The sequence below is a fragment of the Impatiens glandulifera genome, chromosome 1, assembly GCF_907164915.1.
Source record: "Impatiens glandulifera chromosome 1, dImpGla2.1, whole genome shotgun sequence".
NCBI classification, from domain to species: domain Eukaryota; kingdom Viridiplantae; phylum Streptophyta; class Magnoliopsida; order Ericales; family Balsaminaceae; genus Impatiens; species Impatiens glandulifera.
Window position 1 is genome coordinate 114,777,412 of NC_061862.1, and position 26,059 is coordinate 114,803,470.

The 26,059-nt window shown below is 30.1% G+C and overlaps 2 protein-coding genes across 3 annotated transcripts; both read left to right on the forward strand.

Annotated features, from left to right (window-relative positions):
- Positions 1–4,883: 4,883 nt before the first annotated feature.
- Positions 4,884–11,000, forward strand: LOC124923821 (alkylated DNA repair protein alkB homolog 8). Of its 2 annotated transcripts, none has more exons than XM_047463831.1 (4): positions 4,884–5,158; positions 6,373–6,404; positions 10,000–10,209; positions 10,441–11,000. In XM_047463831.1, the coding sequence occupies exons 1-4, from the start codon at positions 4,915–4,917 to the stop codon at positions 10,741–10,743; spliced, it is 789 nt and encodes a 262-aa protein (XP_047319787.1). In that variant the 5' UTR covers positions 4,884–4,914; the 3' UTR covers positions 10,744–11,000. The 2 variants fall into 2 exon arrangements, with proteins under 2 accessions (XP_047319787.1, XP_047319864.1); XM_047463908.1 differs by having other exon boundaries at positions 10,000–10,204; positions 10,441–10,579.
- A 10,074-nt stretch (positions 11,001–21,074) lies between these two features.
- LOC124923969 (proteasome subunit beta type-4-like) lies at positions 21,075–23,865 on the forward strand. Its single transcript, XM_047464016.1, has 7 exons — positions 21,075–21,193; positions 21,293–21,357; positions 21,635–21,711; positions 22,052–22,181; positions 22,330–22,489; positions 22,585–22,770; positions 23,585–23,865. Exons 1-7 carry the CDS (start codon positions 21,188–21,190, stop codon positions 23,696–23,698), a joined length of 738 nt encoding a protein of 245 aa, XP_047319972.1. The 5' UTR covers positions 21,075–21,187; the 3' UTR covers positions 23,699–23,865.
- Positions 23,866–26,059: the final 2,194 nt, after the last annotated feature.

Below are 26,059 nucleotides of genomic sequence, written 5' to 3' on the forward strand. Positions count from 1 at the left end.
TTGTCAAGTGGATATTGACATATCTTTGAGGTACATAAAGTTTGAAAACTTTGCCTTGGAATTGAGAGTCTAAATTTAGTTGGTTATACCGACTCTGATATGGTAGGTGATGTTGATTCGAGGAAAATCTACTTCTGATTATTTGATTACTTTTGTAGGGGTAGCTGTTGCTTGGCAATCCAGGCTTCAAAAATATGTTGCGTTGTCAACCGTTGAAGCTGTACTTATTATAGCAACCGAAGCTTGTAAATAATTAATTTGGTTTAAAAAATTATTATCCCAACTTGGTTTTATGTAGGATAAATACGTGTTTTTTTTTGTGATAGTCAAAGTGCGATTTACCTTGAGAAAAACTCAACATTTCATTCTAGATCGAAGCACATTGATGTGAGGTATCATTGGATACTTGATGTTCTAGATGAAAAGTTGTTAGTTTTAGAGAAAGTGCATAAATATGATAATGGCATTGATGTGCTGACCAAAATACTAACAAAAGACAAGTTCGAGTTTTTTTGTTCAACCGTGGAACAACCCTTTCATAGTTGTGATGGGGGAGTTTGTTGGGTAATTTTTTTGGACTCCCAACTATGTAATAAAAATTCGAGCCTGTTTAAGAAGTCTAGAAGTCCATAATCCCATAAGCTCAAGAGTTCTTTTGTGTTAAATAGGGGCATGGTTGTCTTATTGAAAAAAGACTATTGAGTTGTCCTTGTTCTACTATAAAAACTAGAGGAAGTGGTCTTATCAAAACACATCTGAAGCCATCTATTATACACATGTAGAGAGATAATGAGATCTCTTCTTTGTTTAACTCTTATCTTCATTTGTTTTGTATTTAACATATGATTATAGTGAAGTTTCCTTTGGACAAAAGTCTCGTAGATTTTACTCCTTGATTTGAGGTGGTTTTCCACGTTAAAATCTTTGTGTTCTTGTTTCATTTATATTTTCTTATATTTATTGTTTCTCGCTCCTAAAGATCCAATCAAGTGAGGAATAATTTATTATGACAAGTGTGATTATTCTGCTTTATTCCCATCATTATGTATAAGGATAATAATGGATACTCGTATACCCGATACCTGTAGGTACCCGATAGTTGGATTCGGGTATTTTAAATTGGGTTCGGGATTGGGAAAGGAGAGAAGGTACGGGGTTGGGGATGAGAAGTATGCGAAACCCAAACCCGATACCAGACTATATTAATGTGACAAATAATTTTTTTATTAATACTTAATGTAACTTTTTAAATGCCTCTTCATTACAAGTGTAATAAAAAATACACCATTTAATTTGCTCTTATCCACACTCCACTCCAACTTTAAAATTTATATTTTTCCAAAAAATATTTCTTTGCATTAATCTTCACCTTAACTTTATCTTTACAACAAAATATTATTTCTCACTCATCATCTTAATATTCAATCTTTAATTTTGTTTCAAGCTCCATTCAAAATTTTCTTCACTCAACAACAACAAAATCTTCTTCAAAATCTACAAAGAAGTATGTTTCTAAGTAATGTTTAATTTTTTTTTAACATTTCGATATTACAAATTTTAAAATTATTATGTTTCTTTTCTTCCACCTCTACAATATTATAAATTCTTAAATTGAGTAATAGGGTACCCGACGAATCGGGAATGGAAAAGGAAATAGAGATACTCGTCGGGTTCTAGGTCGGGTAGGGTACCCGTTGTCATCCCTAATTGTGTATACCAAGTTGAATCTACACGTCTTATGGACGAAGTAAATACTGGGGCTTGTGGTCCTCACATGAACGACATGACACTATCCAAAAGGATCATTCGACTTTGATATTATTGACAAAATCTAGAACATTACTCATCACCTTCGTCAAGAAGTGTCATCGATGCTAGATTTATGCCAACTTAAAATATACTCCTACTTCCATGCTTTATAATATGACGTCACCGGTCATTTTCCACTTGGAGAATCGATATCATCGATAAAATTCATCATCATGCGTCCAACGATCATGAGTTCATCCTAATCCCAATCGACTATTTCACAAAATGGGTAGATACAGCTTTGTACAAGGTCCTTAAATCATTCCATGTAGTCAAATTCATTCGGAATAACATCATTAACTGATATGGAGTCCCACACACTATGATATTCGAAAATGACACATTTTCAAGGTGAGGTTCTCAAGCTCCTCGATGAATTCAAGATTGAACATCACAAGTCTTCGCCTATCGACTATAAACCAATTAAACCATCGAATCCGCAAACAAGAACGTGATCATTATTCTTAAGAAAATTACCCATGCGTACAAGGATTGACATGAAAACTTGTCGTATGCGTTTTGAGGTTACAAAACAACGACAAGGACGTCAACAGACGAGATGCCTTACTTATTGGTTTACAAAATAGAGGTTGTTCAATCGATAGAAATTAACTCTCTATCTTACGAGTGCTTCTTAAAAGTCATGTCACGAAAGAAGACTAGATTCGATCTCTCTATGATCAGCTCACACTCATCGACGAAAAAAGTTTAATAAAACTAATACAAATATTAAAATCAAAATAATAAAAAATATTTTAAACTATTAAAGAAAGTATTTCAAATTTAATAGTATAAATAAATATCCTATCTAATGTATTTTAAACAAATTTTTTAAATTTGATTGAAAATTTACTTGAGAAAATATTAATGATTAAAAATAAAAGTAAATAACAAACTTTAAGCAAAACGCTCTAAGAAGCCTTGCCATTGGACCATTGATAGGGGTGAGCATAATTTGGGTTTTTCTAAACCCAGCCCAACACAAACCCAAAATATTAATTTGGGTTGGTTAATTTGAGTTGGGTTGAGTATGGGTTGAGTTTAATTTGGGTTGGGTTAGGGTACCTAAATTACCCAAATTTTATAAATTTAATTTAATTCTATATTATTTATCCAATATAAACTAATCATCTTCCAACTTTAAGTCGAACAAGTTTTTGACATGTTTAAAACGTTTTTCACACGTTTTAAACATTTTTAACATGTTTTCACACTAATAACACATTTTTCACACGTTTAACACATTTTTACGTTTTTGGCACGTTTAACACGTTTTTAACATGTTTTTAACATGTTTAACACGTTTTCACACTTACAACACGTTTTTGACATGTTTAACACATTTTCACACTAATAACACATTTTTACATTTTTGTCACATTTAACACGTTTTTGATATTTTTAATACGTATAACACATTTTTGACAAGTTTAACATGTTTTTCACGTTTTTGGCACGTTTAACACATTTTGACATATTTAACATGTTAACACGTTTTTAATAAGTTTAACATGGTTTTCACGTTTTTGGCACGTTTAACACGTTTAACACATTTTTGATATGTGTAACACGTTTTTCACACGTTTAACACATTTTTTTACATGTTTAATATGTTTTCACGTTTTTGGCATTGTTGAACACGTTTTTTTGACATATTTGACACGTTTTTCACACGTTAATACGTTTTCCACATTTTTTGCACGTTTAACATGTTTTTGACATGTTGAACACGTTTAACACATTTTTGGCTCATTTAATATATTTTTAGTACATTTAACACATTTTGGTACATTTAACATGTTTTTCACGTTTTTGGCATGTTTAACACGTTTTTGCATATTCAACATATTTTTAACATGTTTAACATATTTTTTCACGTTAACACATTTTGACAAGTTTAAACACATTTTTGGCACGTTTAAACACGTTTTTGATATGTTTAACACATTTTGACACATTTAATACGTTTTCCCCCCACATTTTAGAATGTTAAACGTGTGAAAAACGTATTAAATGTGTTTAAAATGTGAGAACACGTATGAAAACGTATTAAACGTGTCAAAACGTGTTAAACGTGCCAAAAATGTGAAAAACGTGTGAAACATGTTAAAAACGTGTTAAACGTGTCAAGAATGTGAAAAATATTAAAAAAAATATGTTAAATGTGTCAAATCGTATTAAACGTGTCAAAAACGTGAAAAACGTGTCAAAATGTGTTAAATGTGTCATAATCGTGAAAAACGTGTTATACGTGTTAAAAACATATTAAACATGCCAAAAATATGAAAAACGTGTTCAACGCATCAAAAATATGTTAAACGTGCCAAAAACGTGTTAAACATGTCAAAAACGTGTTAAACGTATGAAAGCGTATTAATCGTGTCAAAAACGTGAAAACCGTGTCAAAACGTGCCAAAAACGTGGAAAATATGTTAAACGTGTCAAAAACGTGTTAAATGTGTCAAAAACGTGGAAAACATGTTAAACGTGTCAAAAAGTGCCAAAAACATGGAAAATGTGTTAAACGTGTCAAAACGTGTTAAACGTGTCAAAACGTGTTAAATGTGCCAAAAATGTGAAAAACGTGTTAAACATGTCAAAAATGTGAAAAACGTAAAAAATGTATTAAATGTGTCTAAATCGTGAAAAACGTGTCAAACATGTCAAAAACGTGTTAAACATGTTAAAAATGTTTAAACATGCCAAAAACATAAAAAAAAAACGTGTTAAACGTGTCAAAAATGTGTTAAACGTGTGAAAACATATTAAATGTGTTAAAAAAAACGTGTTAAACTTGTCAAAAACGTGTTAAACGTATCAAAAACGTGTTAAAAATGTGTCAAAACGTGAAAATGTGGAAAACATGTTAAAATGTCAAAAACGTATGAAACGGATAAAAATATGTTAAATAATTAAAATACATATTAAATTAAAAAAATAAAAAAATTTGATTACTCATCCCATGTTAATAAATAATATGGGTTGAATTATGGGTCATGTAAATTTAATTTGAATAAATATAAATTATGTAATAGGTTGAGTTTAGCGTTTACTCACCCCTAATCGGTGATTGACCGGTGGACATCCGAGCTGATTTGCGAAGAGATGAGAGAGATTACCTCCATTCTTAAGGACATCTTTGGAGATTCATCGGAGAGCGACACTGAAAATGAGTCCAATTCGAATCAACGACCTCCCAGCGGTTCGAACGACGACGACGATCCTTTCCAGTCCACCTTTAGGAGAACCCTTACATGGGACCCCGTTACAGACATTAATGGCTTGTGGATTTGTAGAGACTTCTTGTCTCCAGAGCAGCAATCCTTCCTACTCCTAGCAATTCAAAACGGTATTTTCACTACCATTTCTCTCTCCCTCCCTCCATCCATTCATGCTTGTGAGTCAGTTAAAAATCCAGTCGGGCGAGGTCATTTGCAGTCAATTCGCTAGACTAAATTCTATCTAGTATGATCCAAGAAGATAATAATGCTTGATTATATCTATTACTCCATTCATCATGCCAAATGTTTGTGTCTTCTTATATTTATATTGCCATGGATAATTTAATATGGGGTATAATATGATGTTCCATTGGTATGTATGGTTTATGATGATATAAAATAACCCTAATTTGAAACACTGAATACATTAATGCTTCACAAATTCAAACTAAAGCTCGACCTAAGAAAACATTTACTGTTGATTAAATTCAAACTACAAATATATCCTGTGTTTTACAAACCATTTCAAATGAGCTCATTATAAGGAAGATGAATCGTATTTTTTGATTATTTGTAATCTAAAGATCACGATATGAGTGATTGAGATAATAAATTTGCACATTTCAATGCCCACCCATTTACTGTTTTCCAGCTTCGGAATTGAACTTTATAAGTGAGATACTAAATTTACTACACCCACGTTTTCTTGGACATTAATTTTTAGTGGAGTATCATATCTTCTAAAACAAAACCCTGATTTATGGAAGGTTGCCTTTGGAATTTGGACTATTGTGTTTTCTTTCCTAGGAAAACATCACAATGTTGACAACATATTCTCATATATAAGTTAACTGCAGACTGTCTCTACTCCCTTAACATCAATGCCTTAGCTTAACTGTGTGTATTACTACGGAAACGTCAATAACCTCATGTGACTGCTCATTGATCACATAGGCCTAATGGGTCTATGAAGTACTAGAAAGATTTCTTTTCCCCAAAGAAATTTATAAATGTACGAGTTAACTTGAAATTGATTTAAATGGTTCTGAAGTCTGATTAAGAACTTCAGATAACACAAAGGTCTTATGGTCGACAAAAATAAGAAAAAAGACACTTCATAATTGTTATTTGTGCTACTTTTATATTCCATTTGTAACTGCAACACAAGAACCATTAGGTTAAGAACCAATTTAATTCTCTGATAGTAATTTCCTCTGTCCTTCATCATTCTGTCTCTTTTAAAATGCAAACATGTTACATACTGTAGAAGATTGACCTTGTACTGTTTTCTCCTTTATATTGAACCTCACATATGTATTCAAAAAATTTGTTTGTACTGCAGAAGGATGGTTTAATGAAGCTTCTCATAACCAGGTCAGACCATCCTTCACTCAATTGCAAATTTTTTTCTTTCTTTTTTGGGAAAAGAATCAATTGCATTTCATGGTGTTCTTCTCTTTGTTTTTTGTGCTACAAGCGCGAATATCCTTGAATGTTATTTTTAAATTTTTAATACATGTTTATTTTCCAATTATTTAAGAGTTAATTTTAGTATCTGACATTTTACTGTAGTTGAGTTAGAAATTTAGGGGTGTTAGCAAATCGACTAAACATAAAAAAAACAAGTGATACACAACTGAACATACCGATTCTTCATTTGTTGAAACCGAGTTCGGTTGTGCAGTTTTAATCTACATAAACCTAGAGGCTAACTGACAGACAACATATGCATGTTTTTTTAGATATTTTAATATAGAAATATGTTACTGGTGGTGAACTCTCTTTCTACATAGTTCATACTATTAGATTATGAGTACAATGACAACACAATGTTTATTTTTATTTTATTTTTGATTAACATTTAATTTCTTCAAACAAATGTTCTTAATATATGTATGTACATATTTTATATAATTTGTATTCATAAACTATTATTTATATTTAAATAGGTAATTTGGTTCAAATTATAATTTTTTGTTATAATTTTGTTAGGAGGTGAATCAAAATCTCATTAAGTATTGATTGTATTAGATATTAAGCAATTTGTTTTTGAGAAAAATGCTGATTCGTTTTGCGTATTGATTGTGTCAGATATTAAGCATTTTATTTTTGAGAAAAATGATGTTTCGTTGGTTCCTTACAATGTAGAGGTTGACTACCAGAATTGAGCCCACAAGAGATTTCTTAATGTTTTTGAAACAGATGGTTTCTTTTAAAAAGCTTTCTTGATAAAAGAATAACCCAATATTGGGTTAACATGCATCCAATGCAAAATGTTGAATATTAAAAATAACCTAATTTTATGCCATTTAGATCTTTTTGAGACATTCTTAATCCATTATAGGAGGTGTTTTGATGAATACATCTTAATATTGACTTAGCCTTGGATAAGTTTGTCTAACAATTTTCTAGGCTTCTCAATAAGTTGGTTGATCTACTCGTCTGTGGACGACAGACCCCAAGTGTGTTACCTCTGACGATGATCACGCATAATCCCTGCTAAGAAAATGGTGGGAAATCACAAGTAAAGCAAACAGAAACAATCAATGCAAATCAACCAACAATGTAGAAATACAAAAACAATGGAAAACAAAATTTTCCCAGCAAAGAAGAAATGTAAAGCAACCAAACAACAAATTACACCAAGATTTATAGTGGACCAACAAATAAAATATAGGTTTAATTTATACTAGAGATAGCACCACTAATCCTCTATCTTTGTGTGGCTATGTTGATAGTGATTTTACTGAGTGCATTTTCATGTTTGGAGGTTATTCAATAAGTTGGAAATCAAATTTTCAATCAAATGATTTGCAAATTTTGAAATCAAGCTTCAAAATCTCCTTCGTCCTCCAAATGATTTGTCTTCATCCGGTCGATTCTTCCCCTCACCAGGTATTGTCTCGTCTTGCATCCAACAAGGCATGTGTGACATGATTGATTGATACTAGCATCCAACAAGTCATTCAGTGGGCCATGATTGATTGATTTCAGAAGGTAATATTAGTGCAGGAACCTCCTATCCGACACGCCACTTGAGTTGCGAGACATGCACTACATCATTCATTTTAGTGTTGAATGGAATGATGGTTTGTGATCTTTATCGACGATCACACTCGCCTCACTTGACTCTTCTTAATGAAGGAAGGATCTAAAGTTTGTCAAATTTTCAAAGACTTCTTCATCTTAATCCAAAACCAATTACAATCCTCCATTCAAGTCTTCAAAACCGATAACGGATGTGAATTCATTTCTTCAAATCTCTGTGACTTCCTAAAATCAAAGGGTATCATTCATCTAAGCTCTTGCGTTGATAATTCCCAACAAAATGACGTCGTCGAAAACAAAAACCGTCATCTACTCGAGGTAACTCGATATCTTCTTGTCGACTCAAATGCTCCCAAAATATATTGGGCGATGTCATATCCACCGATGCTTACCTCATTAACCGTATGCCATCACGCATTCTTCAATTCCAAAGTCCAATTGAAACTCTCTTAACATATTTTCCCGATTCCAAAATCGCATCCAAACACACTCATGCAAATATCTTTGGATTCACCTTTTTTGTCCACACACATAACTACAATCGGGACATACTGAATCCTCGAGCCATGAATTGCATCATTCTAGTGACTCATATGTCTATAATTAACACTTAATTATATGTAGATCATGAGCAAAACCTAGTAACTCATCATGTCCTCCAATTAATTAAAAATTCATCAGTCTAACCTCATCATGTCCTCCAATTAATTAAAAAGTTCATCAGTCTAACTCTGAGGTGCTGTCAAACTAGTTCAGAACCATGTATATGTGCCCCTATCACTTTCACTTTCTACTTCCACTTACTTCAAAAATATTGACTCAAAAATTTCAACTTTCATTGACAGATAACTCGCACTCAAGCTAAGCTATGTATTTGTTCATGCCCTAAGGATTAATTACTTGATTTTTCAATTTGGGAAACTCTTTCCTTATAAATAAGATTGTTATGACATTATTCTATGTTCCAGTATAATTGTTCTTCAACAAGGAGTAGTGAATCATATATTCGCTACTTGTAATGCTTGGTATATTTCTCATGCACCTACCTAATCACCAACTAATAAGTAGTCATCTCTAGCTACTATCTAGCTTAATATCCAAGTACATGATTCATCCACTAGAATACTTAAGCACCAAAAGTCTGAGGATTAAGGATGATAATGTGTACTATAAGCCCGAGTGGATACTCGGCTAATAGCTGTCCGGGTATAAAAATCGGGTTTGGGGAGAAAAATAAGGCACCCAATCAAATTTGGGGTTTTAAGTGTGCAAACCCATCCTCCAAACCCAAGTTTTTTATTTTTATTGTGTTTATTTATTTTTAAAATAGTTTTGAATACAATGTGTAAATTATTTCTACAAACTACAATGAAAATATGTGAATTTACAAAAACATTTAAATGTGAGGAATCTGGTATCAGGCTAATGGGATTGAAAAATAGGGCATCGGTCGTGGTTGCGTTTGGGTTTGGGTGGGTTGTTATCCGTACCGTGATATGCAATAGATGAATCGTGGACAGTGATATATTATTCCTGCGATGTTTATAGTGAACACTATAGTCATACTTACTATGTTAATTCTAACCGTGTTCATTAACCTTAACAATCACCGATATATTTGTTCGAATCATCTTCATGCTAAGGGAGTTATTAGGAACTACCAGTTGATCCAATAAAGGAACGTGACACATGTTAGAATGATACTAGGGATTTATTGGCATTCATACAATGGCATTCGTACCCGGTTCATATGCTGTACTTATTTAATCACATTTAATAAACAACTTTTGATTTCATAGTGATAGTGTTGAACATTCGGTATAATGCCTTTATTACCAAGGGAACAAGTATATAACATGACGCATATAACTTGACACATATATTCTCCAAAATCCTTTTGATTTGTTTCCTATAATTGCAGGCGATGAGATTTGGTGATCTTCCTACATGGGCTACTGAGCTTTCCGATTCAATTAGTGAGGCAGTGCATTTTAGTGAACATGGACCTGACTCTTTGGAATGTACAACTTCTGTAGACAATGAAGATGCTTGCAATATTTTCCCACCAAACTTAATGTGGCGAGAACCCCTTTTTGATCAACTTATTGTGAATGTATACCAACCAGGTGAGGTGAGATAATATTTTGTTTGGCGTTTCACAATCACGTTCCTCTGTTTTTCATCGCTTTTACATTGTGCATATCACCCTAATACCCTATAGTTTGATATTTATTTGTGTGGCTGTATAGCTGATGTGTTGGTTTGCGCTTTCATCTAATAAAGTTTTTTTTTTGTAGAATCTTCATCATGGGATTTGGGTGCTTCTTGAAATGACAAGTTTGTTGTTTTTGATGATACACAGGGGATAAGTGCACATGTTGATTTGATGCGTTTTGATGATGGTATTGCTATAATTTCCCTGGAATCATCTTGCATAATGCATTTCACCAAAGTTAAGGACAAATCTGAAGAAGATCTAAAAGGCAAGAAGCATCCCGTCTACTTGAATCCGGGTTCTCTAGTTCTAATGTGGGGAGAAGCCAGGTACCATTGGACCCATGAAATCAATCGCAAACCAGGTTTCCAGGAACTGATGGGTAAGGAAATTGAGCAGAGAAGAAGAACATCTGTAACATTGAGGAAGTTACTTTGCCAGATTGAGTAGTAGAAGAAGATCCTTTGAGAGACAACTAACTCTTTTTATTTAGGCTGGTTGATGATAGAAGAGTCATAAACCAACTTGTTGGCTTTGTTTCTGTAATTGATAATTGCCAACTTCTAATTTTGGATCCATTTTAATGACAATTGGAAATTCATAACAATAGATCTTGTATGTGAGGAAGTGGATGTAAATAAATTTTATTTAGAGTGTCAATGTGTAATATTTCAAAATGACAAGAAAATATAATAGTTCTTTCTCAATGATGTCCCTTTCATTTATTTATTTGTTTAATATTTTTTTTCTTCTAAAAAGACAAAATAATTAATCAAACTAAAAAGACTTTAGGATGATTAAATGATAAAATTTTGGATATCCAAACTACTTTTTGTTTGTTGTTGTTATCTACTCATCCAAATGCATAACATGTGGGTTGGTCTATGCACAAATTGACCTCTAAATGTATTCCATCGATTTTTTTTTGCCATTTCTAAAAGTGGTTGAAAATAAGTTATGTTTAAGTTGTTTATTGAAACTTTTAATGAATTTAATTTGGAAGAGTGAATCTGAGTAGGATGGAGTTATTTTTCTTACAATTTTTTTTAAAATAAAAATTTTATTTTATTTGCTATAACTAGAAGTGTTCAATATTTAGTCTGAACCGAATTTTATTTTCGGTTTTGAATCGAATTTTAAACCAATTTTAATTCAAATACAGTTTTCGTTTTAATTTTCGAGTTGAGATTTTAAGTTTTCAACTCGAAAACAAAACTGAAACCGAATTTCATTTTTATTATTAATTTAAATTATATATATCATACGTTTTATTAAATGTAACTAAATAATTATATATTTTATTATATATTAAATTAGGTAAGTCCCTAGTCCTTCCAAATCTATGAAACTCTAATACCTATGATTTGTTGATAATGAATTTTAAAAAATGGTAAGTGCAATTATTGTAATAAAAAGTACAATTTTGTAGGTGTTCAATATTTGGTCTTGTAGGTGTTCAATATTTGGTCTAAACCAAATATTCGATCAATTCAAATTCACCAAATTCGAATAACTTAAATTCGAATTTCAATATTCGGTTCGGTTTTAGAATTTATTTGAAAAAAAAGTAAAAATTCAAATAACTCAAATTGAGTAACTTGAATAACCCGAAACCGAACAGATGATCGGTTGATTTAAACTAATTTTTTTAATTAAATAAAAATAATAATTGTGCAAATGAAATTCAAAGCAAATTCATTTGAATTAATGATGAAATTTAATCCAAATTAAATTTACACCAAATTCAAATGTGAATTATTGGTGAAATTTAATTTAAATGAAATTTATACCAAATTAAAATGTGAATTAAGGTGAAATTTAATCTAAATAAAATTCACACCAAATTCGATGTGAATTATTGTGAAATTTAATCCAAATAAAAATGATTGTTACAATTAACATCAATGACTTAAATGAGACAATTAACGGTTGTTGTTAATTGTTATTGTAACTATAAAATACTTATTACTGGATGTAACTTGCAAATTGAGTAACTTGAATAACTTGAAACCGAATAGATGAACGGTTGGAATTAAACTAATTTTGTTAATTAAATAAAAATAATATTTGTGCAAGTGAAATTCAAAGCAAATTCATTTGAATTAATGATGAAATTTAATCCAAATTAAATTTACACCAAATTCAAATGTGAATTATTGGTGAAATTTAATTCAAATGAAATTCATACCAAATTTAAACGTGAATTAAGGTGAAATTTAATTCAAATAAAATTCACACCAAATTCAATGTGAATTATTGTGAAATTTAATTTAAATGAAAATGAATTTATTAATTGTTACAATTAACATCAATGACTTGAATGAGACAATTAACAATTATTGTTAATTGTTATTGTAACTACAAAATACTTATTAATGGATGTAACTTGCAAGGATAATAAAAATGCAAGTAATGATAACCATTGGAATGATGAATTAGTGGTCGTTGAGTTAAAGAATTAATGATTTTATGGTTTAATTTCCAGTGGTATATATCCCTTCACTCTAATTCTTTTCTACAAATTATCTTATCATTTCTTATTCTAAAATTTTAAAAGCCTTTCCTTATCTTTGTGAGTGTTCTTTGTGAGCATTCTTCAAGTTCTTGACTCGACTAGTTCTCTTGAAACCCGGTGATTGTGATTCATGTATTTTTGTCTAGTTCATTGTTGTAGTAATTTTTGTGTGTTAAACCATTGCAGGTTCCACTGTACCTTGAGAAATAGTCGTCGATGAAACTTTCCAGCACAAACGGGAGACGGTGAAACTATTTTAAGAGAACTATGATTTTTACAGGCCTCAGAACAAACAAGAAGATTTTTCTTTGTTTTATTTAATAATCTATTGTGTTTATTCTATTATCATTTTGATGTATTAATAATATGTATGTATAATTGTTACGAGATAAGATTACCAACAATCTTAAAACATTCATAATATTACTTATTTCATATTTTTACACGTTTCTGGTTTGTTTCAGAAATGACTACCGAAATACCTACTTCCAACATGAGGATGTCGGTTCTTGCTAACCATCTGGATATGCCAGAAAAGTTTGATAGCTCAAACTTTAAGAGATGGAAGAAGAAAATATTCTTCTACCTCACAACCTTAAGTCTCGCATGATTCCTCACGGAGGATCCTCCCACTCCTATGATTGATGAGCCAAATAGGGTTTCATCATCGGATGCAAACATGCATCCAAAAGTTGACGTACAAACAGTTTCGGCCATTGATAGTAAAGTTGACGTATAATTCTGCAATTTATTCATCAATATTTCAGTTTTATATTGTAAAAGGAAGTGAAGTGAATGAATCTTTACTATCTTGCGCTTGCTTTACTTCCTTTTACAATGTAAAAGAAAGTGAATTAATATTCACTCTTTTACTCTTGATTCATTTTCTTTTACATTATAAATAAAAGTGAAGCAATCGAGCTCCACTCAAATGCGCTTCCTCAAGTTTAACCCAAGAGGAAGCTGTGATGTTTCGGGTTCCGGATTTTTCTACCCGAATGAGATATAATAATATAATACTAATACGGAATTATGATTGATCCGGAACAGAGGAATAGGGGATTTGGTAGCAGAAGATCTAAATTGCATTTATAGACAACGAACAACTAATAGAGTAAGCGAACGAGCCTCTATAGAGAAGTCACTCCACTCTAGTGCAATATTTTAAAATTATCTAAATTACAAATAAACTACCAACTTTGTTTGTAGCTAAGGATATTTTGGATAGTCCTTTTCTACTAACATTTCTATAAGTGAAGGAAAGTCTTCACTTACTAAGGATAGGGAAGATAATGGGTATCCATATACCTGTGGAGACCCGATGTTCGGAGTCAGGAATATAGAGTGTGCCAAACCCGAAACCTAATATCAGATTATATTAATATTAAATATATATATATATATATATATATATATTACTTTTCAAATTCTTTATCATTAATCATTACAATAAATATATATCATTTATTATACTATTATCATTCATGAATATTCATCTTCACATCTTTTAGTAACAAAATGTTATTTCTTCCTTCTTATTCTTCATCTATAATATCATTTTTTTTTATAGTTTTTCATTATTATTTTTTCTAATTCCTTCTTCAATTCTAATAACAATAATGTTGTTATATTTTTCAACTATTACAACATAAATATGAGTAAGTAATGTTTTTATTTTATTTATTTATTTTTATATCATTAGTTTTAAAATTATTTTTTTATTTTTCAACATCTAAAATTTTATAATTTAACCGAGTAATATGGTACCTGTTTGGGATCGGGCACCCAACAAATCAGGAATGGAGTTACGAATGTAGATACTCATCGGGTTCGGGACCGAGGTCTGGAGTAAAATAAAAATCGTGTTCGGGAATGGGTAATTCACCACCCGACGGATAAGGTATTCGTTGTCATCCCTAAGTAAGGTTCACTTAATAAGGTTGTAAATGAATTTAAAAGTTAAGGAAGACTTCAACTAGATGTGGTAATAGAAGGTTCTTAATGTAATCTCTAGATATGATTGAATTCAATTGTTATATTTGAAATATTAATAATAATATTTAAATTAGAATCTAGTGGGGTATCATATAAATCGCTTCTTATTTTCTCATAAACTAGTTCACATGCGTCTCCACCTAGCGCGTTGCATCTGAATTCTATCAAACTACTCATATTTTGTCATTTGTCATTCTTTATTAGTGTTAAAATCTTGAAGGAGGAGAAGTATAAACTGAAATTGTATTATGGAAGTATTGTAGTTCAAATATTACATATTTCATTTATATAAAGTTAATTTTAATACTAACTAATTAACCAAACTAACTAATCATTTTTACAACTAATTAGTAGTTTTAGTTACTAACTAATTAACTGTTTACTAAACCGTTAATTATTATTTTATATCCTCCCTTCAAGGAGAAACGTAGTAGAAACAAAGTTTCACCTTGACAAAACAAGTCAATGAAATATCAAACTACGATCATGCAGCCGTTGTCTTCAACAAGCCCAATTCATCAAGCTTCAATTTTTTTAGTTATTCAATTTAGATAACCAAACAAACCCAATTAAGTAAGCTCCATTTTTTCAGTTACCCATCGTAGGCAGCCGAGCAAGCCCAATTCAACAAGCTCCTATTTTTTTTTATTGCAAGGGAATCTTTCTCCACGGTTTGAAGAACTTTCAAAATCTCATTTTGATCCGACAAAACCGTCCTTGCTTCGACAAATATTTTTTCAAAGAAGCCAATTTAGCATTATTATTGGTCTTGACGAATCATGTCGCCTTTTTTTTCACATTGTAGTCATCCTCTTCAAAAAACAACCTAATTCATCATCTTGACGAATTGATTGATGAAATCTTTACAATTTCCAACATCACTAAATAACGAGGAATGAATGGATAAAAACAAAGAAGTTTCACTTCACCTTTGAGTAGTTAGTCCTCATCTAACCCATTGATGTGGTCAATATTTGAGATTTGATAGCTTCATCATTTTTTGAGCAAAGTCCTTCCTAAATAGGGATACATTAGAGACATATGCTCTTATCCAAGTCTCAGTTTCTTCTCCTACTGTTAGCTGATTCCTTGCAGGAGCCTACGGTAATATGGTGTCCCAAATCCCATTTTATGGCTTTCATATTCCATTGTCATCACTAAATCCATCGTATCTATAATGCTTGCCTGAGAGCTTTGGTTTAGGGTTTTCTTTAGGTTGTTCATCAGGCTTTGCATCAACAGTTGTTGAGTTATTTTTTTCGCCAGTTACCTGAATTGGGGATTGTAGAACATTTCAATGTATCTCATCGCTAGTTTCTGTTCTTTATTTAACTGTCTCTAGAAGCCATACATTATCCCATTTTCAGCACCTTTCAGGTATATCATTCTTCAATTCTTAGTAATTCAGCATTTGAAATCTTGCTCCAGTAACCCAAGTCGTCATTGCATTTCTCCACGTTACCAAAGAGTAGCTCTTCAATGGTGGGACGAAACAACTTGAATCGTTTCTCAGTCATTGTACAAGGGAGGTAGACGAATTGATCAGCTTTGGGAGAGGCAATATTGAACTTTGGATCAAACACGTTTATGCCCGAAATTACTCGATTAAGCCCGGATTCATTTGAACAACCTTAGAAACATATCTTCCGCAACTAACCTAGTAGATATTGATTATTCTTTTATAAAGATCTTGATCTTCAAATCAATAATGATCTTCACATTTATCTTGATCATCGTTTAATCTGTTAGAGTATAATATAATATATTTGTAAGATATTATCACAATATTATAAATTGTGATAATATTAATATTATATTATTTAGTTTCCTTATATGTCAATTATAATGTCTATATAATAGACATAATCTATGTAATCAAAAATAAAAATTCAATACAATTTTTCTCTCTTTAACTTAACATGGTATCAGAATTTTGTTATCGTTCTTGAGTCAATCAAGTGATAGTCTTCGCTGCCTCCATCAATGGCTACCTTAACCATTGATGGAGGGCTCTAATTATTTATTATTAATATTATTTTTTCGATAGTCTTAAGCAGTTTATTTAGGGTTTTAGATTTAATTTGAGTGGATTTGTTTTTGTGTAGTTGGATTGAGGATTTTGGTAGCTTGGTAGAAATGAGTTTGGTTGTTTTGTTCTTAAGTGAGGAGGGACTTGGACAAATTGAATGTTAATTTGGTTGAATTAGTTGGTTTAGAAGAATGTTGATTTTATTATTAGTCTTGAAAGAGAGGAAATTAGAAGTGAGTTTTGAAGCTTGGTTTGATTGGTCTTTGTTTCATTGGCTTTGGTTTTGGTTGTTTTGTTGAGTATAAGAGTTGAATTTGGTTTGGTGTTTCCCTATATTTTTGAAAGGTTTGATTGGTTTGGCTGTTGTTGAAAATAGAGAGTTGAATTTGATTTGAGTTTTCTCTAAGTTTGTAAGGTTTGGTTTGATTGGTTTTGGTTTGCTTGTTGTGGGTTGTTGATTTGAGTTTGGTTTTTTTAGAGGAGTTTGTGAAACTTGGTTTGATTGGTTTTGGTTTGGTTGTTAATTTGGGTTGGTTTGAATTCAAGAAGAGCTGTTTTTTTGGTGGATGGTCAATGAATTGGGCAGAAGAGAGAAGAGGAGGATGAAAAAGAAGGTTAAGAATTATGCATAACTTCTTATTGTCCGCGCTTTCATTTTCTGACTGTCAAACTCTCAATGTTTATTGTTGTTGCATCGTGAGTTTGAGTGGGATGTTTGAGTATAATATAATATATTATCACAATATTATAAATTGTGATAATATTAATATTATATTATTTAGTTTCTTTAAATGTCAATTATAATGTATATATAATAGACATAATCTATGTAACCAAAATAACAATTCAATACAATCTTTCTCTCTTTAGTTTAACATCCTCATCATCATTGTTCAACTTCTTCTTTAATAATACTACAATGAAATAAAGCCCTCAGTCAATGGCTCCGACCAACGACAGAGGCCGTGTAAAATTTCTTAAAGATTCTTAACCTTGGAGCTCTGATACCATGTTAAAATCTTGAAAAATGAGAAGTGTAAACTAAAATTGTATTATTAAAAGTGTTATAGTTCAAACAATTACATATCTCCTTTATATAAGAGTTTCAATATTAACTAATTAACCAAACTAACTAATTAATCAAATTAACTAATCACTTTTATAATTAGTTAATTAGTAGTTTTAGTTACTAACTAATTAACTTTTTACTAAACCGTTAATTATTATTTTTATAATTAGTCTATTCGTTAGGAATGCATTAAAAATAATTTTAATATTATTTTGTTCATATTTTTTTTTTTGTTTTAGCTATAATAATAATAATTTTTTAACCCATTGTATTGATAATTTAAAAATATTTAGTCAATATTTTTCTCAGAAATTGATTAATTTATCCCAAATTTCCAATTTAATAAAATTACCTTGAACTTGTAGAATTTCAAACTAAAAAGAGAAATAGTTAATTAATTCATTGTATTGTAAACATCTTATAAAAAATTTATGATGTATAAAAATTTATGATGTATAAGAGATTGACAACATACTTTAAGAGAGTTAACAACTTCACGACACCTTTAAAACATAAGATGTATAATAAGAAAGAAATGAAAAGATAATTATAAATTCAAAGAAAAAGAAAGGAATTATAAAGTGTACATAGTTGTACTCTATGCCTATGCCTAATATACGGTGTTATATTAGGTATAATTTATACCATCTACAGTAAATTACATTCCTTGTATTCCTTGTTTGGTTGACTAATATTTATGTATACGGTGTTATATTATGTATAATTTATACCTCAGAGAGGGTATAACATAATATCTACTCACATGTGTTACAAGGAGGTATAATCTCATTTATAACTTTTAATATTTATTTTTTACCTTTTAATTTGATAAAATTATGAAAATTTTAATTTCTATATAATAGCTTAGAAAATAATGATAATAATAAACTATAACTAAAATTTTTATATATTTAAATGTGTTTAATTTTCTAATTTAAATAATAATAATAATAAATGTGTAATTACATATTTTTATTTGATTTTTTAATTTAATATATATTTTATCAATGTGGAAAAATGATATTATTTTAAGAATAAAAATTTAAATGAGATAATTTTACATAATTAAATAATACTTATTTTAAAAAAAATAATGTTAATTAAAAATACAAATTTATTAAAATTTCAATTTCTTTAATATATTTTAAAATATAATAATAATAATAATAATAAACTATAACTAAACATTATTATTATTATTATTATTATTATTATTATTATTATTATTATTATTATTATTATTACAACTTATATCTATATAATTTATTTTTGAAATTAATTATAATTATTCATTCTAATTTCAAATATTATTTTATAAAACTATTATTATTTTATTTTATAAAAACAATTAATATTTATTATAAATATACAAATATTTATAAAAATATATAAATTTTAAAATTAATTTTATTTTTATTAATTTCAATATAATTAATAATTCAATAAAATAAAATTAAGAATAATTAATATAAATATAAGGATAAAATAATCTTTTACCCGTCTTACTATTTTTTTATACCACCAACCAAACACAAAATAATAAAACCTATATAATTTATACATACTTTAAATTTCTAACCAAACACTTATAACTTATATAATTTGTAACTCTTAATACCTCATACAATTTATACATTTTACAATTTATACCTATATAACTAGTACCACGTACCAAACATTACCAATAAATATATTTACTCACAATTTAAATAATATAAGTTTAAAAGATAAATCAATCACATCTATAAGGCAATAACTTTATATAGAAAAATGAACACTTAAGTATACATTAACGAGAGTTGGTTGATGTACTTTTAATATTACTAGCATGTATCCCGTGCATTTGCACGAGTAATAATATAAAAAATCGTGAAAAAATATTACGGTAAAATTTTTATGGGCGAGTCAACCCACAATTCGACCCAAGTATCCATTTACTCTCACATATATCCAAATTAACCAAAGTTCTCGACCCGGCAATCCGAACACTTTAAAAATTAATCATCATTATATATATATATATTAGATAGTTAAAAAGTTGAATTTATATGGTTAAAATGTCACGCGTTTATCAAATTTTGGGTTGAATTTAAAATATAAAGTGTTATTAGTCTAGTTAGTTAAGAAGTTGTATTTGTTTTGTTAGGTTGCAAGTTCGAACCATACCTATAGCATTTTTAATTTTATTTTTAACCATTTTAAGTTTATGAGCGGGTCAACCCACAATCCGACCTAAGTATCAATTTACTCTCACATATATCCAAATTAACCACGGCTCTCGACCCAGCAATCCGGACACTTTAAAAATTAAGCATCATTATATATATATATATTAGATAGTTAAAAAGTTGAACTTATATTGTTAAAATGTCACGCGTTTATCAAATTTTGGGTTGAATTTAAAATATAGAGTGTTATTAGCCTAATTGGTTAAAATGTTGTACTTATTTTGTTAAGTTGCAAGTTCGAACCATACCTATAGTATTTTTAATTTTATTTTTAACCGTTTTAAGTTTATGAACGGGTCAACCCACATTCCGACATAAGTATCAATTACTCTCACATATATCCAAATTAACCACACCTCTCGACCCGGCAATCCGAACACTTTAAAAATTAAGCATTATATATATATAGATTATCAGATAACTTTACTTTTCCTAGTTAATCACGCATTTTAATACAACACTATTCATCTAATCTAATATTAGATGTTCATAAATAATTACATAATATTTATGTTTTATATACATGTATGTTTTATTGAAAAAAAGGAATGATTTGAGTCAATAATATAAATGATGTAATAAACCATATTAAAATTGATGAGTCAAATAATTTAAAACTACAAGGGCTTATTTATAAAAGAAATAAATAAAAGTAGTTAATTTCATATTAAGTTAAAGTTCAAGAGCTTGTCAAATGCCCCGTTTCTATTTTCTTGCGGGAGAAGCATATGTTTTTTTTTTCTCTCTCTCGCTCTCTGTTCATGTTTAAATTGATTCAGATGCTACAGCCTGCGGAAACATTCGCCATTCTGTCTCTACAGCCTGCGGAAACTCTATCTGGTATTTTCCCTATCATCTATGTTTTCCAATTCCTTGTACAATTAACTTATTATGCTACTACACTTCTCTATATGATTCTTAACCAGAGTAATTTTTGCAAATTTTTTTGATTAATTTATGGAATCGTTTCCGAGATCCTAGCGCGAAATCTTTACGACTGTTTTTATATATGGTCTACAGATCCAGACCTATACCTTTCTAACCTACACAAGAGATAGATGAATGTAAGTTGAGATATATGATCTTGTTTTTCAGCTCTCTTTGAATACTCTGTTCTTCAAACACTGAGAGTACTATGTCTTTTGTTCATTTGTTATTGGCAGACAGTAGGAGATTTTCAGGCTCATGGGAGTTCATTGATCTCTCAACAAGATTCAGAGAGAACATTGTATGTGTTCTCTTCTTTTTTAACATAGATGCAAAGATCAATTTTGTCTTGGCATAAATGAATTACTATTAGCTGGCTCTTCTCATGGTTATTTACTTTACCCATTTTCCTTCACATCCCTTACTTTCGGTGTTCGTGACTGAATTGTTTAGTATTAGTGTTTGTTTAGGAGAAATTTGTCTATATTAAAATTCAAGCTTGAGCTTCAATTTTCTATTCTTTTTTTTTTTTGCATTTTGATACAGTGTTTGTACCTAATTAAAGAGCTTTTATACAGGTATCCATATGTGACAGGTACATCTGTTATTGGCATCAAATATAAGGATGGTATAATCATGGCTTCTGACATGGGAGGTAGTTCCTCAATCCATTTGATCTTCACATTGAACTAATTCTTGGTATTTGAGGAGAATGATTTATATGTTTTTTGAGAAAAGGGGCAAGGACTTTGAGAAAGATAATTATGGTTCATATTTTGGTTCCACAAATTAGGAGCTTTTGTAAACATTAGTCTTAGATGATTCTTTTTTCCAAAAGAAGTCGAAATTTTTATCCAAAACCTAGTATGGCATGAGGTCACACCCCCTCAAAACAAACCCCAGAATGACAGGAATAATTTAGCAGAAAAGAAAATTCACACTGAAGGAAAAACAAACCCACATATATTAAAACTCTTGTAAGTTTTTGTTCTTAGGTTCCTATGGTTCCACATTGCGCTACAAGGGCATTGAGCGGCTGAAGCCTGTGGGTAAACATAGTCTTCTTGGGGCTAGTGGAGAAATCAGTGATTTCCAGGAGATCTTACGCAATCTTGACGAGCTTATGTAAGCATCGATCCTTTTGAAGTTTAGCTTGTCATATGTACTCACTCTCTTTGAAGCGCCATAACATTTTCTGTCCATTCTCTGTTTTTAACTTTAAGCTATGAATTGGGAATAATATTGCTGATTCCAGAACATTTAATTTATGTAGCCTATATGACAACATGTGGGATGATGGGAACTCACTTGGTCCTAAGGATGTTCACAACTATTTGACTCGAATGATGTATAACCGCCGTAACAAGTTCAACCCACTATGGAACTCACTCATACTAGGGGGAGTGAAAAATGGGAACAAATATCTTGGATCTGTATGAAACTTAAATCTTATCCATCTATACCCACTGAAATTTGATAGAATTCCAAGGATTGTTGTATATTTATGATGATATATACATAAATACAGGTTAGCATGATAGGCGTTCATTACGCGGATGATCATCTTGCTACTGGGTTTGGGAATCATCTTGCTAGGCCAATTCTCCGTGATGAATGGCATGAGAACTTATGTTTTATGGATGCTGTGAAGTTGCTAGAAAAATGCATGCGTGTTCTTCTTTATCGTGACAGGTCTTCTATCAACAAGCTTCAGGTATCATCTTGTTTTAAATTACACATTTAGTATTGTCTGAAAAATTACCAATGTACACTTGTTTCACTTATTTCACTAGCAACAATCAAATTTTATTTGTTTACCATTTATAATTTCTGGGAATACCAGTACTCTATTAAGAAGTACATCATGTATGCATGTCAATGGCATGATAAAACATATTTGTTTATGGAAATAATTGTATGTGGTAATAATGACAATACACTGATGCATAGTGATGCAAGATAACTAGAATTGGATGAGATGTGAATTGATTGTACATTGAAACGAGATTAGATGAGAGGAGAAGAACAGAAAAAACCCTAACTATAATCCACCATAATAGTTCCTAAGAGACGAAAGGTATCATATTTGATTCAACTAAGAATACCCTGATTGAAGTGTAGGGGCGGCTAGTTTCCTCCAGGAATAAATCTTGGTTTGTAAAAAAGAAAACCTAACTGTTAGGATAAAAAAGAAATCCTAGGAGAGAATAGAATCATCAACTAAATCTTCAGTTAATTAAACTAAATGATGCATCTATTTATATTACAGTTAATTACCACTTTTCATAATCATCATTCCCTAACCTCTCTCCTGTATCCTAAACCATGATCAACCTTTCTTAGGATCATTAGCCCTAAACCTATCTGGCCCAACATCATAAACATGTTTTTTGGAGGAATTGCTCTTTGCAACTAGAATGTAAGAGTTTGTCTTGTGTGGGTGCTAACCGTATTAGAATTGTATATAGAGTGTTAAAAATTGTTGTATATACTACATACTTCTAACTAATATTTGGCACAACACACAGATGGCATGGATAACAGAAGAAGGGGTTACTGTTTCTCCTCCATACGCGCTGAAGACGTTCTGGGATTTTGCATCTTTTCACAATCCAACTGCAGCTGCTGAGGGCTCATGGTAAGAGTAATAATAATAATAATGGAGCAAACATAAAAGTTGTTCTATGTCTGATCTGGGCAAGCAATTTCAATATAACTTTCTTCATTTGCTATTATATTTAATTGGATGTAACATTAAGTCAAGAACTGCTTTGTTAAGTACTTGTAGTATGCCAGAAGAGTTTGATATACATTTGTTGCTTGAAATTAGGTGTTATTTCTCCCACCTTTTAGCCTAGCTTATCTCTTTTTTCCTCGAAATCACAAAAAAAACGAGTTTAAGCTTCCCTCAACAACGACGGTTTCTCTTTTGGACGCTGTAGAGTTTTCTCATCTCTCCCTCTAGTTTTGGAAATCCCTCCAGTAACTAATAGCAAAAATCGCCCCCTTAATTCTAACTCACTACTATTAATTTAAAGAGGGATAGGATTGGGAAATTGGGGAGAGAACGATAGAGGAAATGATGTATTTTTTCAACAAATGTGTCGCGTTAATCTCGTTTCCTCTCCTAAATTTTGTCTCCCCATCATTTAAATTTGCCCATTTCGATTTTAAAAATGTTAGGGCAGAATTTGATCTATACATCAAGAGTCATGGTCTCGAGTTTATCTCGACTTTATCTCTGGGTAATTTTGGTACCTCATATGCTCCAAACGGTTGAATGTGTTGAAAGTTGTTTGTTTTCAAATATGTTTGTTTTCAAATATGTTTGTTATATATATAAATCACGACTTTAAAAATTGCGACTCACACCACAAAAGAACCTCAATGACCTCGCTTAAAAAAAAAAAACTGACTGGCGGTTATACAAAAGGGATTTCAGGAATTTCGCCGACTTAGTATCTCTTTTATAATATCCGACTCAGGATCTCTTTAATAATATAATAACTATGTCCCTTTTTTTATTTATATATATATATATATATATATATATATATATATATATATATATATATATATATATATATATATATATATATATAACAGTGAAAGGTATATCTTTTATTTCTCTCTTATACATATAACCATACTAAAAAAAATAAAATAATAATAATAATATTAATTCTATATACAATTCTTATCCAGCCTATTTATTTATTTATATTTTTTGAATTTATTTAAAATAGTCTAAAATTTAATTATTTTGGAATACAATTTACCTATCATTATTTTTAAATTAATTATTTATTTTAATAATGTGCAATACATGAATTAAAATAATTTAAAATATAATTTGTAACTCAAAATTATTTAAAATTATAAATTAAGTGTAAAAAAATGAATTTTATAAATTCAATTATTATTTTTACCTTTTTCATTGAAAAATCAGAATAAAATTACTCACAACATTTTTAATTATCAAAATAGTGATATATTTTTTATTTTTGAATCAAGTTATTTAAATAACCTAATTATTTAAAAAAAAATAATGATTGATATGATTTTGAAGGGTATAATTTTTTTTTAGTAAAAAAACTTAAAATGTATTAATATATAAGGATAAAATAAATAACAATAATTAAAAATAAATGATATTTTAATTAATAAATTATTATGAAATACATGAAAGGAGAGTTATATAATATTTTTTTTATTCCCTAATTAATTATTTATACTATTAATGATATATATATATATATTCAAATTAATTTATCAGTACAAAGTTGTAATACCAAAATTTTTGTTCAACTATCCACTAAATTTGAAAATTTCACGAAATAACTTTCATAATAGGTTTATTAACAAAAAATAACAGGCGAATTAATTTTTGCAAAATTGGCCATTTGCCCCTAGTAAAAGACCTACCCTCCAAATAAAAATATTTTTTTCCCCTCCATTTTCCCTCCCCTCATTTCATTTTTCTTCTTTCTTCCCGACCGTTAGTATCCTTCTTTCTCTCTTCTTCTCCCCCAACGAACCAAGCCGATCAACGAACCAACGAAGCAACTCCCCGATCGATTAAAGAAGAGTTACTTCGTTGATTCGTAGATCGGCTTGGTTCGTCGGGAGAGAAGAAGAGAGAAAGAAGGATACCAACGGTTAGGAAGAGAAAGAAGAGAAATGAAATAAGGGGAGAGAAAATGAAGGGAAAGAAGAGATTTTTATTTGGAGGTATATTAGTCATTCACTAGGGGTAAAAGATCAATTTTATAAAAATTAATTCACCTGTTATTTTTTAGAATAACCCTTGTTATGAGAGTTATTTCGTTAAATTTCTTCTAAATTTTGCCACAATAATTTTAGTTTAGGTACTATTGAGAATATGGCCAAGACAAAAATAAAATAAAAAATACGTCAAAGGATTAAGGAGTCCTATATACATTTGGTTCGCAAATCTGGAAATTTGATAAAATAGTCCTAATAAGACCCCTAATTTCAAAAAA